This window comes from Dunckerocampus dactyliophorus, chromosome 15 (assembly GCF_027744805.1).
Source record: "Dunckerocampus dactyliophorus isolate RoL2022-P2 chromosome 15, RoL_Ddac_1.1, whole genome shotgun sequence".
NCBI classification, from domain to species: Eukaryota; Metazoa; Chordata; class Actinopteri; order Syngnathiformes; family Syngnathidae; genus Dunckerocampus; species Dunckerocampus dactyliophorus.
Window position 1 is genome coordinate 14,482,907 of NC_072833.1, and position 13,808 is coordinate 14,496,714.

At 41.2% G+C, this 13,808-nt stretch overlaps 2 protein-coding genes across 12 annotated transcripts in view; one reads left to right on the forward strand and one right to left on the reverse strand.

The window, feature by feature from the left end:
* The window catches only part of m1ap (meiosis 1 associated protein), a 45,466-nt gene extending 38,755 nt beyond the window's left edge, over nt 1-6,711 (reverse strand). For 5 of the 10 annotated variants that reach the window (XM_054753271.1, XM_054753277.1, XM_054753278.1 and 2 more), the window contains exons 1-2: nt 6,633-6,711; nt 2,740-2,843 (exon numbers count right to left, since the gene is read on the reverse strand). The gene's annotated coding sequence lies outside the window, so the exon portion shown is untranslated. Of the gene's footprint in view, nt 1-928; nt 1,031-2,739; nt 2,844-4,766; nt 4,873-6,628 lie in introns of all 10 variants that reach the window. The other 5 variants (XM_054753276.1, XM_054753275.1, XM_054753273.1 and 2 more) reach the window with 5 other exon arrangements.
* Nucleotides 6,712-7,250: 539 nt separating this feature from the next.
* sema4f (sema domain, immunoglobulin domain (Ig), transmembrane domain (TM) and short cytoplasmic domain, (semaphorin) 4F) overlaps nt 7,251-13,808 on the forward strand; it is a 38,759-nt gene continuing 32,201 nt past the window's right edge. For both annotated transcript variants that reach the window (XR_008573859.1, XM_054800793.1), the window contains exon 1: nt 7,251-7,901. Coding sequence is in view for 1 of the 2 variants with exons in the window: in XM_054800793.1 (XP_054656768.1) it covers nt 7,808-7,901 (94 nt within the window). In the remaining variant the exon portion in view is untranslated. The remainder of the gene's footprint in view (nt 7,902-13,808) is intronic.

The window sequence follows — 13,808 nt, forward strand, 5'->3', positions numbered from 1 at the left end:
AAATTGTATTTCACGGCCATGCTGAGGGCCAATAAAAAATGTGCTGCTGGTCGAAAATGGCCACACTCTGGGCACGCCAGCTGTTAGCGCTACAAAAGCAAATGTGTCCATAATAGTGATTTTAGTGCTTTTCTTTTGACAGGGAACTGGCTGTGGATCAAAACAACATACAGCTAAACTGACAGTACAGACATTTATATGTCTTATAGCGGTCAGATCATGTGGGTCACCCCATGCCAAGTACAGTATGTCCTACATTAAAGTGATCCACCATGTTCTTGTTAAACACGATGTCGGCAGATTATAAATTTGCTTCCCGTCTCCTCCACCCCCCACCAACCTTCACAATCCCGTTCTAAGATTTATACGCTGCAGCTCCCCTCACACTATTGATGTCACAGCAAGACGAGGAACTCCGCTTTTGCAGCACCACACTTGTTTCAACAATTAGATCGCAGCAGGGCGGAGGGCTCTGGCCGACCCCTCTCGGCCTCTTCCACACTGCGAGGGTGGCTTTATTGGATTAAGAGGACATTTGCATTGAGATGAGTGGAAGGCTGGCACCGGAGTACAGAGTGGGATATCACGTGGAGGGCTGAGTGTGTAGCGTATTTAGGTCACATTTAAAGATATATGCATACATTAAGCAAGTGCACATGCATGCACCCAGGGGATGTGAACAAGAGAAGTGAGAGGCACAGACAGACAGAAACATACAAACAGATACATACATACAGTGCATAGACAGATAGAAACTGAGCGTGGCTGTTAAGGGGGTTAATGTTGGCATAATCTACTTAATCTGATTGAGGCCAGTGTCGTCCTCTCGGGCTCAATAATTGATAACACCATCTGCTGTGGAATCAATCCACCAGGATGTGACATGTTAGCAATCGGGTTAGAGCGGTGCCGGTTAATTACATTTTACCTTTCTTTTACCAGGAGGAGCCGGTAACGGTGTCATTCATGTCAACCACAATACAACAGAATGGATGTGTAGTCATTACTCCTCCTCGTTATTTTAAAATCTCTGTGAAGGGTGAATTTCTTTGTCAGTGTTTTAAAAAGAATTACAGCGTGTTTAAATTTATAGCCATACATGGAACTAACTGTATAATTGGACATGGTGTGTGCATATACAGGCCTGATCAAAATCTGAAGACCAGTTGAAAAACTGCTACAAATTGCAATTTGCACATTTGGATCTTAATGAGGTTTTAAGTAGAGCTACAATATGCAAAAGCAAGAAGGGCGTGTGAGACAAAAAACACTTTGAAAAAGTAATTTATTGAAAACAACAATTAAACTGAAATAGGCTGTTTATCAGCTGATCAAAAGTTTAAGACTATCGCTCAGAAAATAACAAAAAACTCTCCAAACCAGAACCAAAAATGTTCTCAGTAGGACTCAGTAATGAGTAGCTCCACCGTTCTTGTTAATCACTTCAAAGATTGGTTTGGGCATGCCTGATGCGAGTGTTTCCAGGAGGCTCGTGGGAACATTGCTACAAGAGGTGAAGATGGCTTCACAAAGGGCACCAACTGTCTGGAACTGATGGCCATTTTTATAAAAACTTCCCTTGCCATCCATCCCCAAATGTTCTCTATGGGATTTAAATGAGGGGAACATGCAGGATGGTCCAAAAGAGTGATGTTATTCTCCCTGAAGAAGTCCTTGGTCAAGCGAGCATTGTGAACTGCAGCGTTATCCTGTTGAAAAACCCAGCTGTTACCACACAGATGAGGGCCCTCAGTCATGAGGGATGCCCGCTGCAACATCTGCACGTAATCCACCGCCGTTTTACAACCCTGCACCACCTTAAGCTCCAGTGTTCCACTGAATGAAAAAGCACCCCAGATCATGATGGACCCTCCTCCACTGTGCTGGGTAGAAAACATCTCAGGTGGGATCTCCTTGTCATGCCAGTAACGTTGGAAGCCATCTGGACCGTCAAGGTTACATTTTTCCTCATCAGAGAATAAAACTTTCTTCCACCTTTCAATGTCCCATGTTTGATGCTCCCTGGCAAAGTCTAAACGGGCAGTTTTGTGGCATTGAAGGAGACAAGGTCTTTGAATACGTTTTTGGTTTTTTAAACCCTTTTCCCACAGATGTTGTCTGATGATTATTGCGCTGCAGTCGGCACCAGTAAGGGCCTTAATTTGGGTCGAAGACTGCCCTGTGTCTTGATGGACAGTCAATCGGACCCTCTGGTTCAGCGCAGGTGTGATTTTTTTGGGTCTACTACTTGACTTGTTCCATAATGCTCAGAATCTTTCAAAAAAATGTAGAATGACTTATGAATGAATGTCTTACTGCGCCCAACCTCAGCAGCAATGGCACGCTACGAGAGGCCTTGCTTATGCAGCTTGACAATCCGACCACGTTCAAAAAGAGAAAGCTTCTTAGCTTTAGCCATCAGGAGGGCATGACAGTGTGAATGCCTGACAGAAAATGAAAATTTTGAGCAGATTTTGGCTTTTATAGCCTGTGGTCTTAAACTTTTGATCAGGTGATAAACGACCTATTGAATTTTTTTTTATTACAAGTTGCAAATGTTTTTTGTCTCAATCCCCCTTCTTGCTTTTGCATATCGTAGCTCTACTTAAAACCTCATTAAGATCCAAATGTGTAAAATGCTAATTCTAGCAATGATCAGGTCTGTATTTTGACTACTCCCTTGGATTGGCTGGTATTCAATAATTGGATTACTCTTTCACAGGTCAGAAAATATCTTACATTTTGTGGTGCCAGGCGAGGTTCCTTTGGGCCGCTTTCTAAGCCTTCAGACTTCCTGGGAGACTTCGTGCCTGGTGGCAGAATGGAGACTGGGTTGAAGCAACCTGCAGAAAGAAGCATGATTTTTAATGCCATAATGTCATAATATGCACATTTTGCATAACAATGTATGCATTCAAGGATGATTATGTTGGCGTGTGGCCAGTTCAGTGCTTTAACTTCAAGCCCTAATCCAATTTTGAGGGCTACCTGGGGTTAATGTTGAGACCTACATCAGCCACTTACACAGCAAGGTCTACTGTTGTAACATCAGAGGTGAAAGTTTTGTTCCAATTCCTTGCTCCGTGACTGATGACTGATTCAATATCACCCAAAAGCGTCGCTTTTATTTCTTTTTTAAAAAGTTCTGTTTACATTTTAACAAATTAACCGAACCAAGCACTTCAAGAAACTGAACCGAACCGAAATTACATTTTAGTGCACCGTTACACCTCTACCCACCATGACCAGGGAATGGGGACGTCACAAAAAAAAGAGGTGGAAAGTGCAGTCATGGGATACAGGGACGTGAAGTCAACCCAGGGCAGGGGAAGGCCATTGGTCAGGAGTGGACATACTATTTATATTTGAGCAAATGAGAGTTTTCAACTAAATGTGTTGCAATGTGACCATTTGCTTCTGAGGGGTATAAATCCTTTAGTGACCCCATGCCCTAACCCTACACTAAACCTCACACACACAAACAGACACACACACACACACACACACACACATGCACTGTGACCTGGATTAAAACCAATACACACATTTTCAAGTAAAAGAGTGATCCAAGTTCTTAAATGCTTACAGGCTGGATGCAATAATGCATAAGCGTGTGGGGTCACATATTGCATCTTCCTTATATGAGGGTGTAAATATTAATGTGAGGGGAAAATAAACACCCATGGCAATCCCTTTAATGGAATACTACTGTCTGGTTGAGGTCTGCAGCTAATTTATGCCAACCTCGGCACTCAATGTATGCAAATGTGCGCTTCAATTCAGCACGTTAATAATAGTGGAGGGTGTCAGTCTGTCTGCTTGCTTTATCTGTTTATAATGTGCATTATGTAAACTATAGCTCATGTTATACAGTGGATACCCATCTATTCGTGATTCAGCGTTCACGGCCTCGCATATTTGATGATTTCTTTTTAATAAAAAGTCTTCAGCCATGCTTTTTCTCTCCAAACATAAATCCACCAACATAAATACACCCAATGACCATTCCTCAGGTTACATGAACTTAAAAAATTAACTAAATATATTTGGAGAAAAATGTTGTACAAGAAACAGAGTAAATATCCCTCCTCACTCTACTCTTTCTCAATCTTAGAGAATGTCTCTCTGATGTGGTAAAGAAGAACTCCTCCTCCCAAAAGATTATAAATTGGACTATTTTTGGCAAATTTTAAAATGTGGTTAATAAATATGTTGTAAACCTTCTCTGTGGTTGCCAGGTTCCAGCATGTTACTCATCTCAGGAGTATTAATGGCTAACTTTAGTCTAAAATGTCCAGCATGTTACTGTCCACTCTGTTACCATTTTGCAACAGTTCTTATACTTCCCTTAAAAGGATTGATTAAAACAACATGTGCGTATTTGTCAGGGAATGGTACGCTATCTGCAGAAGAAAAGGCGCTACAAAGCACAGCGTCATGCAGACCCTGAAAAACAGCCAAAATACCTAAAAAGAAGAAAGGGAGGTTGGGGAAGGGATAGAAAGCGAGAAAATATTGGGCAATTCTGCATTGTTAACTCGCGTGAAGAACCTTATGCAGGAATCATTGTGAACGTTGAAGATGATATTAGAGTGAAATCTACGCATAAGAACACATTCAACAAAATTCCATCTGTTCTACTGAACAGATGGAATTTTCATTATCATTCATTTGTGTACTATCTATAAATTGTACAATTTAAAATGTGTTTAATAAGTGTGTGGCACATTATAGGGCTTCGAGCAGGGGTCTCAAACACAATTTACCTGGGGGCCGCTGGAGGTAGAGTCTGAGTGAGGCTGGGCCGCATCAAGTATTGGGAGTAGGGCTGGGAATCTCAGGGTTCCTCATGATACGACATGCGATACATGGCTCACAATAACAATAATATTTTAATACAGTAATAGGGTGACTCAAATAAATAAATAAATAATTTCACAGTATATATTTTGCTGCATTCAGCTGGGATAGGCTCCAGCTTACCTGTGACCCTAATGAAGACAAGCGGTATAGAAAATGGGTGGAATTTTTTTTACCACATTTTTTAAGTGACTCACTCACTCTTAGCTCAGTGTAGGCTTATGTGTGCATCCTACGAGTAACATTGGCTTGTCGCAGGCCGTATTACAGTCATATTTGAAGACAAGTCGCGGGGCGCAAATGGCCCACGGGCCACGAGTTTGAGACCCCTGGCTTAGCGTGTAAAAAATAGGCATCACAGGTACATCCATTATATGTTTTTTCGCTATTTGTGGGGGTCTCGGACCATAACCTCCACCAATAGCAGTGCTCAACTGTGTATAATTTTTTTAGCATTTGCTTCACCTGTCCACAAGTGGGCAGTAGAGAACCTTGTGAAGTGAGATGCATTCCTTATTTTTGACTATCCACTCGCGATTCGTCTGTCTAAATATGCTTTAAAAGAAAAATATGCTGCCTAACCAAAAGTCATGCAGACTTGATTCAAGGTGCCCAAGCTCTAGCAGTGGCTATCACAGATATACTGTACATTCACTGTGATGGGCGAGAGTGATGTTTAGTCATCCAAATGCAGTTAGTTGCCTTTAGATGAGCTTTGTTCTCTGTGAGTTTAATCAGGCTCGATTAGAGACGGCACCGTTCACTTCTTGGCCGCATTCTTGGCTTTTCTTTATCGTCCTTCGCTCACCTCTGACCCCTCTCCCTCCTCCTGACTCGCCATCTTGGGCTCACAAATCCTTTAATCCAGGCTCCTCCGTGACCCCTCTCTTTTGTGTGAGACTCAGGGTACATGTCTGCTCCTTTGCCCCATGAAATTGCTCCCTACGTATTGCCAGCCTCTTCATAGGAGACCAAGGGCAGCCAACAGAAAGCAGTGCATTTTTTTTTCTTTTAAATAAAGAAACGACAAGTGACTTGTGAAATTTCTTTCAATCACAGCTAATAAACCCCGTGGAGCTGAAGTGGGACACTGGCTTTTCAATTACTGTTTAATCATCTTTACTATTCGGAGCCCACAAGAATGGCATCAGATGATTGACAGGTGAGTGCTAAAGGGGCATAACGGCTATAGCCGTCATACAGAAGTTAATATGCCTCTATTGTAAAAACACATCACCATTTGCTAAAAACACACTGTTAGGGATAGTTACAAATTTGACATAGAACATCTGATTACATGCTAAATGTATTATTTAAAAAGGCTGCAAATGTTCATACTGCTGACAAGGAAATTGATGATGTGCAGTTCACAATCTTTACAAAGGCAATTAAAGGAGAATAATCATAATAATAACGGAGACGTGAGTAGTTAAACTCCTCTGCACATTCAGCCTTCGCATTTTAGTCGCTAAATATATATACTGTAATGTATATTGTATTCATTTAAAGAAGCCTTTTTACAGACAATTACACAAAGTCAACTTTTACACACCTCCAAGAGCAATAAGTCAAGTTGAAAAAACAGATTTATAAGTAAAGACGGCTTACTTTAACAACACTAGCACTAGCATAAATGTCAACGTCGGCTAATTGAAACGTCACTAATACGTCGGTGAACGGCCAATATTGGCTACTCAATAGACAAAATAAATACACAGTATTATTTTTTTCACATTTGAATAAAGGATAATAGATGGAATAAACATACTTACGTTTATGCTCGAAGCGCGTGTAATGTGTCCACAAAATAGCAGAGGTCGACGGATCGATCCAGTATTGACTGTATTGATACCAAGGGTGGTAATAGCAGTATTGGGTCGATACTATAGCGGTGACCGATTTTTTTCAGTTCTACGTTTAATTTCACAAATGTCTGTGTGTTTTTTGGTTGTGTGTTGATTGACATTGTTATATAACAATACTCGGGGATAATTGGACACAGAAGGACTTGGGGGCAATTAAAAAGCCAAGTTATTTTGCACAATTAATGTTATTTTGCCAAAACAACTGCATGTTATAAAAGAGAATAATTGTATTGTATTTTGTTGATATTGGGACATTGCCCTATATTGCTATATATACAACAATATATTTTGTTAAAATGTTTTCAAATAAATTTGTTGATAAAAAAATATTTGGGGGGTGAAAATCTTAAAGTAAAATGTATCGGTATCAGTGTCGGTATTGGGAATCCTGACCATGTACTGTGTCTTATAGATAAATTGAGTGATTAAAAAAATCTATATCCAGGTCGCTCGGCGTCACCACGGTACCTGTGGTGATGCTTCTTCCGGGGGGCGGGGCCAAGTGGTCGCTCTCTCCATCTTAACCACTCAACACATCGTCTTCAAAGAGGCGTACAGTGCTGTGCTGTGTCTTTGATCACCGGACTCTCGACATCCTTTTACTTTTTTTTTTCCCCCGTGCGATTTCCACATACTATTTCACAGAAAAGCCACTCGTTTTAGTCTATGGGAATCAGACATAACAGCCAGTCTTCATTTTATTCTCATCCCGGATATTGTTGACTAATCCCACGAGAGATGACGAGACTTTGGATTACTTTTTTGCAGTTTCTAACCGGCATTGCTCGCAGATAATACAACGTCAACGTCCGATCGCCTCCTGACACACAAAAACGACACATTTGCCATGAATGAGTAGACGCACTCTTGCTTGCGCGCTTTGTGCAGAGCGCGCACATACAGGAGCAATGTGACAGGAGCTCTCTTCCCAATGTTTTAACAGGAATTTGACAAGTGCTGCCGTCCTGTGTTATTCTTAACTTTACCGAGAACCTGAATGAGGATGCACTGGAGCTGAAAGTCTGGGACGACAACCGCAGAAAATATCTCAAGCGAGCGGACCTCCACTCCACGGCCGAGTTATGATGAGTCCTGCCGGGGTAATGTGTATCCTACTCCTGGTGTGTTGTCTGCTCCCCGGCGCCTCCTGGGCAGCGACTCTAAGCGGATTGCAAGGTGAGTAGCTCTAGTAGCCTCTTGGTGCAGATCTTTATAGTAGACTAACTAAACACAACATTAAGTACACACACACACACACACCTTTCTTTACAAAGATAATCAGCTAAACAACGTGTTTGTTTTTGTGGGGCTGTTACACAGTGCTGCAGCATACAGGTATGTGTTTCTAATATTTTGGTTACCTTATTTAGCTAGCTATCGAGATCATTTGCAAGAGAAATTCACAGTTGCAGCAGTTGACCCTAACCCTAAACCAGATACAATCATTATGGCATGAATGCAGGTGAAACGTGGAAAAAAACGTAAAGGAACTAAAAAATGAGGAAGTAGCAGCAATAATGAAAAGCTTTGTGCAAATTATGATAAACAGTTAAAAGTGCCGTCTAGTCTAGTGCACACTTGAGAAGTCCAGCAAATAAAAGTGATGTGTTTCATACATTATTATGCAGTACATGTGCGAGTCAATATATTATAAACTCCCAGTATGCAGTTCAAACCACAATGACAAGGTTACATTTATTTTATGTTAATATATGTTCTTATTATTCGCATGTTATTGTTGAATGGATTAAACTATTGTTTGTGAAAGTAGCAGAAAAACACCATCAAGCTAAAATTAACTCTTGACTACAATCACAATAAATCTTGATTAAGAGGTGCAAATCTTTTTTCCGGCGGGTAACAATCTTTATAAAATTGAAATGGTTGTATTGTGCTGTGATAGAATCCAGGTTAATATTGCTGTGCTTTTATTTTGAAGCTTACTTTGCATTGAACAGGAAGTCACTATCTACACAATTTAATGTAAATAGACAGTAGTTATGCCGCTGTTGTCGTTTTGTGCTGCTTAGCGATAATGAGACGGTTAACAATATTACAACGCATGTCGACATAAACTGACCCATTTTTCATAGAAATGGCCCCTGTCCACAAAAGTGGTCGACCATTTATGCCAGTGTCAGCTTAAGAAGGCACTTAACACGGCTGACCAGAACTTGATGAGTTGGTTCATATAGACAGGTTGTTGACATAAGCGGGACCGAAATTACTGTAAGCGGTCCACAGTCTTTTATCTGTTGTCTATACCGGTGCAGCATGATAGGTGGCGCAGCAGAATTACGCAGCCACACAGACACTCCATTTCTACTAATGTCAAAAGTGCAGACGTCACACTGCACAGCGGTCTTTAAATGGGTTGAATGGGTCATGTAAATCCACACTTATGATCAACCATGATTTTGTAACGGCGTCGTCGTATGCACTTTTGTGCAGGATGAAAAGAAAGGCACCCGCTTTGAAAGGAAAGCATGCGATGAAACATGACATCACCTTCTGATTGGTGCTTGTTTTCAGTCAGTCAAAGCATTGCAGGCAGTTTGGTTGCAGAGGGAGAGTGGGGAAGGTAAGCCAACACGGACATTAAAATTTAACTGGTACGTGATGAAGTTGTCCACATAAATGGGACGGAGTTAAGCGGGTTCAACTGAACCAAGTGTGACTGCAAGACAAGCCCTGCTCTCTAACAAGCTCCCTCTTTGTTTTGTGACCCACGGGGTCAGCGATACAGATTGGCCAGGCTTCCTGTTTTGTGCAAAATGAAGGACAGTTGGAAAGAGAAAGAGAGAAAGAGAGGAGAGCTCCATCATAACAAAAATATTCATCACAAGTTTGTTGGACAAAGAGGAAGGCCACAACCATGGGATGGTATTTACACCCAGAGGCGGTGAGGAGGAAAAGATGTGGAGGTTGCGTCACGGTGTGTGTCCGCTGTTGACCTTCATGACTCCCCTAATGGGCTCTGCTCCAGTGCTGCGCTCCGCACTGAGCATTAACCCTTTGGAATTCACACTCTTGCATGCTATAAATGTTCAAGGTACATTTTTGAAAGGCAGCAGTTTGTGTAAGTATGCTTTTTGTGTGTGTGGGTGTGGGTGTGTGTGCGTGTGTGTGTGGTTACGCAACTAGCCTGACAACAGACACTGACAGTGTCCTATATTTGTGCAAAACATACATAGGTAGGCCTTTTGTGACGTTTACCCCCGCATTACCGTGCATGAGAGAGAAGCAGTTAAAACGCAAAAATCAAAGATTGTCCATGTTATATAAACAAGTGGTCAGGTGTGTGTGCCCTCGTGGTGTGGCCTTAAAGGTGCTGTATGTCTTCGGCACCAAATAAAATTTTTATAAACCAAAAAATATAAGAACACCGTAAAAACCGTGTGATCCCCGTCCCCCTAACCGAAGCCCTGTCACTTCCACACCTACAGTACATGCAGTAGGGGTGTAACGGTACACTAAAATGTAATTTTGGTTCGGTTCAGTTTCTTGAAGTGCTCAGTTCGGTTAATTTTCGGTACAAAAAAGAAGGGAAAAAATGCTTATATTTAAAAAAAAAATGCAAACAGAACTTAAAAAAAAAAATAAAAAGCGACCCATTTGGATGATGTTTCAAATAAATTAGACTCTTGAGTTTTTTTTAAATAGAAAAATAATAATAAAATAAACAGTTGTATTTAGACAATTGTTTAAAACATTGTAGCAAAATGTAATTGACAGTTAAATAGCTCTCTGTTGCACGTGAAATCCAACCATCTGTCGTAAGTGAAATAGAGGACACATGTGATAGCTCGTTGACGACATCACTTTTAGCATTTTCATAAAGTGCTGGTATAACTTTCTGGCTGAAGTGAGGACGTGATGGTATTTCGTATTGAGGGACTTTAATCATATACAGTCATGGAAAAAATGATGAGACCACCCTTGTTTCTTCAGTTTATTGCTCCATTTTAATGCCTGGTACAACGAAAGGTACATTTGTTTGTACAAATAGGATGATGATAACAAATATATAATGAGAAAAATAGCATAAAATCTAATTGAAACGATACGCAAGTGGACCGAACCGAACATGCAGAACCGAAACGGTTCAATACATCCATATGAACGTTACACCCCTACAGTGTTCCCTCGTTTATTGCGGGGGAAAAGGTTCCCAAATTAGGCCGCAATAAGTGAAATCTGCGAAGTAGCCAACTTAATGTTTTACAATTATTATACTTTTTAAGGCTGTAAAACCCCTCACAATACACTTTTACACACTTTTTTTCAGACATGCATTAACATTTTCTCACATTTCTCTGTTGTTTAAACACTCTCAAAGTTCAAATTTTGTTTGCATTTTAACAGAATTTGGACACAGAAATGATTAAGTGATTAACTCACGCGTATTTCACTCCTCTGCCTCGTCCTGGGGGCGTTCGGCTGTAGCGTTTTTGTATCTTGTTAAAACTTATTGCTCCTGCCGTCGTACTTTCCTCCTCCTCTTCCTACTCCTTGAACCGAAGATTCATTAATTCTGTAATGGCGCCCTATATATTTTTTATTGGCGGTTAGCTAGTTTGCTAGCAACCATTGACCACAACAGGAAACAGCATGAAGGAGATTGCTTGATAACGGTCTACAGACAATCAGGACACAGAACGCAATGGGCGGGTTCTCCCTTAGCCAATAAGGACTGTTGTGGTTCTATATTTAGCCGGCCATTGTCTACTGTGGGTTCCGAATATGCTCGTTGAGGCACATAAACACAGGCAAGGTGGAGGGATGACTCCAAAGTCTTCAACTCTCACATGAGTATACAACGCCCTCTGCTGGGAGCACAATAATACAATAATACAATAACAGACACATACAACAGAGCACCACTACATCGCTCTAATACACTACAAGGACGCAGAACACAATGCGAGCTCATACGCTGTTAACAAAAATATGCAAAATTGCACTTAAAAAAATATGTGAAACAGCGAATCCGTGAAAGGTGAACTGCGATGTAGTGAGGGATACTGCCACCAGTGGTCAACCAAATATAGCATGCCACAGTAAACCCCAAAACCAACCAGATGAACTAAACTCATCCATCCATCCATCTTTTATGCCACTTATCCTCACTAGGGTCGCGGGGGTATGCTGGAGCCTATCCCAGCTGTCTTCAGGTGAGAGGCGGGGTATACCCTGGACTGGTTGGAACTAAACTCAAACAAAGCATATTACATTTGCCACAATTTGAAGTTAAACTGTAAAAATTGCCAAATAAGATTACTGGCGTTTATGTCTTTCACTCACCGCTGTCTGGTATGTACTGTATGTGCACGCCTTTAGTTCGTGCGCGTACACAAAAGCAGTCTCAGAGACCAAATGATTTTAATTTGGTGGAAATGTGCTCAAGTGGCTCTTTTGATTCTAAAGGTTGCTGACCTCTAGGCTATACATTCAATGACAGCTAATGTAACTAGACCACAAACGTGGGGTGTGGCTTGCAATGTGGAAGCAGGAAGAGGGCCGGCTATAGTAGTGTTGTGACTGGATCAGAGTGAGTTCCACAGGTCAGCCAGCACTTTTTAATGCTCCTCACGTGAAACTCGTTAGGGTGTCGGCACCACAAGGAGAGGGAGTGGGGGTCTGGCTCCCAGCAGGGCGGCGGCTGCATGGATCCATTTACAGTTGAGCTCCTGGCACATACGATTAGCAGGCATTATGTTGCTCTTAACGGCACCACAAGTGTCTGTCCACTGCCAACCAGTCCTATTTCTTTCTGTGTTTTAGGGCTGCACATGAGATCAAAAACAAATCTCGATTCACACTGACAGCCAATCTAATATCTAAATTTAAGTACTCACACTGCACTTGCATTAAAGCCTAGGTCACAACCGGTTGTACGGGCTCCTACGGGCTGTCTACGTGCAAAAAAACGCAAGAAACGTGCTGAAAGTGACGTGCTGATTTTTGAGCCGTAGACTGGCCGTAGACCGGCTAAAGAGGTTCTTTGTCATGTCTAACAATCTCTACAGGCGCTTACGTTTTTTCAGGTTGCCAGACAAACTTGCGCACTTCGGCCAACGTGTGTCTTTCGTACATTTTGCTGGTGTCAGGTTCGGGCAAAATGTCCATTTTTTCATATGTCGCACTTGCGGACTCCTATGTGTGTCATACATAGGGTTGGGCATCGTTTAAATTTTAATGATTCCGGTTCCGATATGAGTCCTCGTTTTGATTCCGGTTCTTAACTATTCTCGATTCCGATGCTTTTTTTAAAAGGCAGGTTCATAAAAGTTTGCATGGTTTAAATGAGGGTGCTAAACAGAATTATTTTTGGATGAATTGTCTGAACTATTCAATGAAGTTTTTAATGATATGAACTTTTTATCAACTTTACTATTTACTATTTCTTACAGGGGTATTTTCAACCAGTATATAAATATCAAACAATTCAACATGAATATAAAAGTTATGAAGTTTGTTTTTACAGCAGTACACTTTCACAAAAGATGTTTACTTATGGAAAGTAGTATACTTTGTTTTCTGCCTCAATGTTTGTGTAAACCAGTGGTTCTTGATTATTTTCTGTCATACCCCCACTGGGGGACATAATTGTTTTTTCACCCTCCCGCGATTTGATATACTATTGAGAAACTGGTAATATCTATTTATTTGTCTGTACTGTACAGACTGAACTCGAAACTGAAACCAGCGAAATGCAACAAAATGGAGAGCAGTGAAACTGCGTGTTCAAGAGTTAAATTGAATGCGGAGTATGACAAATTCATACATGTTGGCAGGTCTGCACTAACACTGCCATTGCCACTGCCTCTCATGCCCGTCCCACTATTTGGGAAGCACTGGTGTAAGCTATTTTTTATTCACCCTTATTTTGTTAACACATGTAAACAAGGATAGCGCTCTTATTTTAAAGGCCAGAAGTGTGTTGGGTGAGTTGAGAAGGTCCCTTGACTATTGATTCCGATTGCTTAGGAAGTCCGACGTAGCTCATCAAAGATGAGGTACTCTTATTTCCACACCATGAATGTGTGAACATTCTTTTTAGCTGCTTCCTTGTCGCTGGTG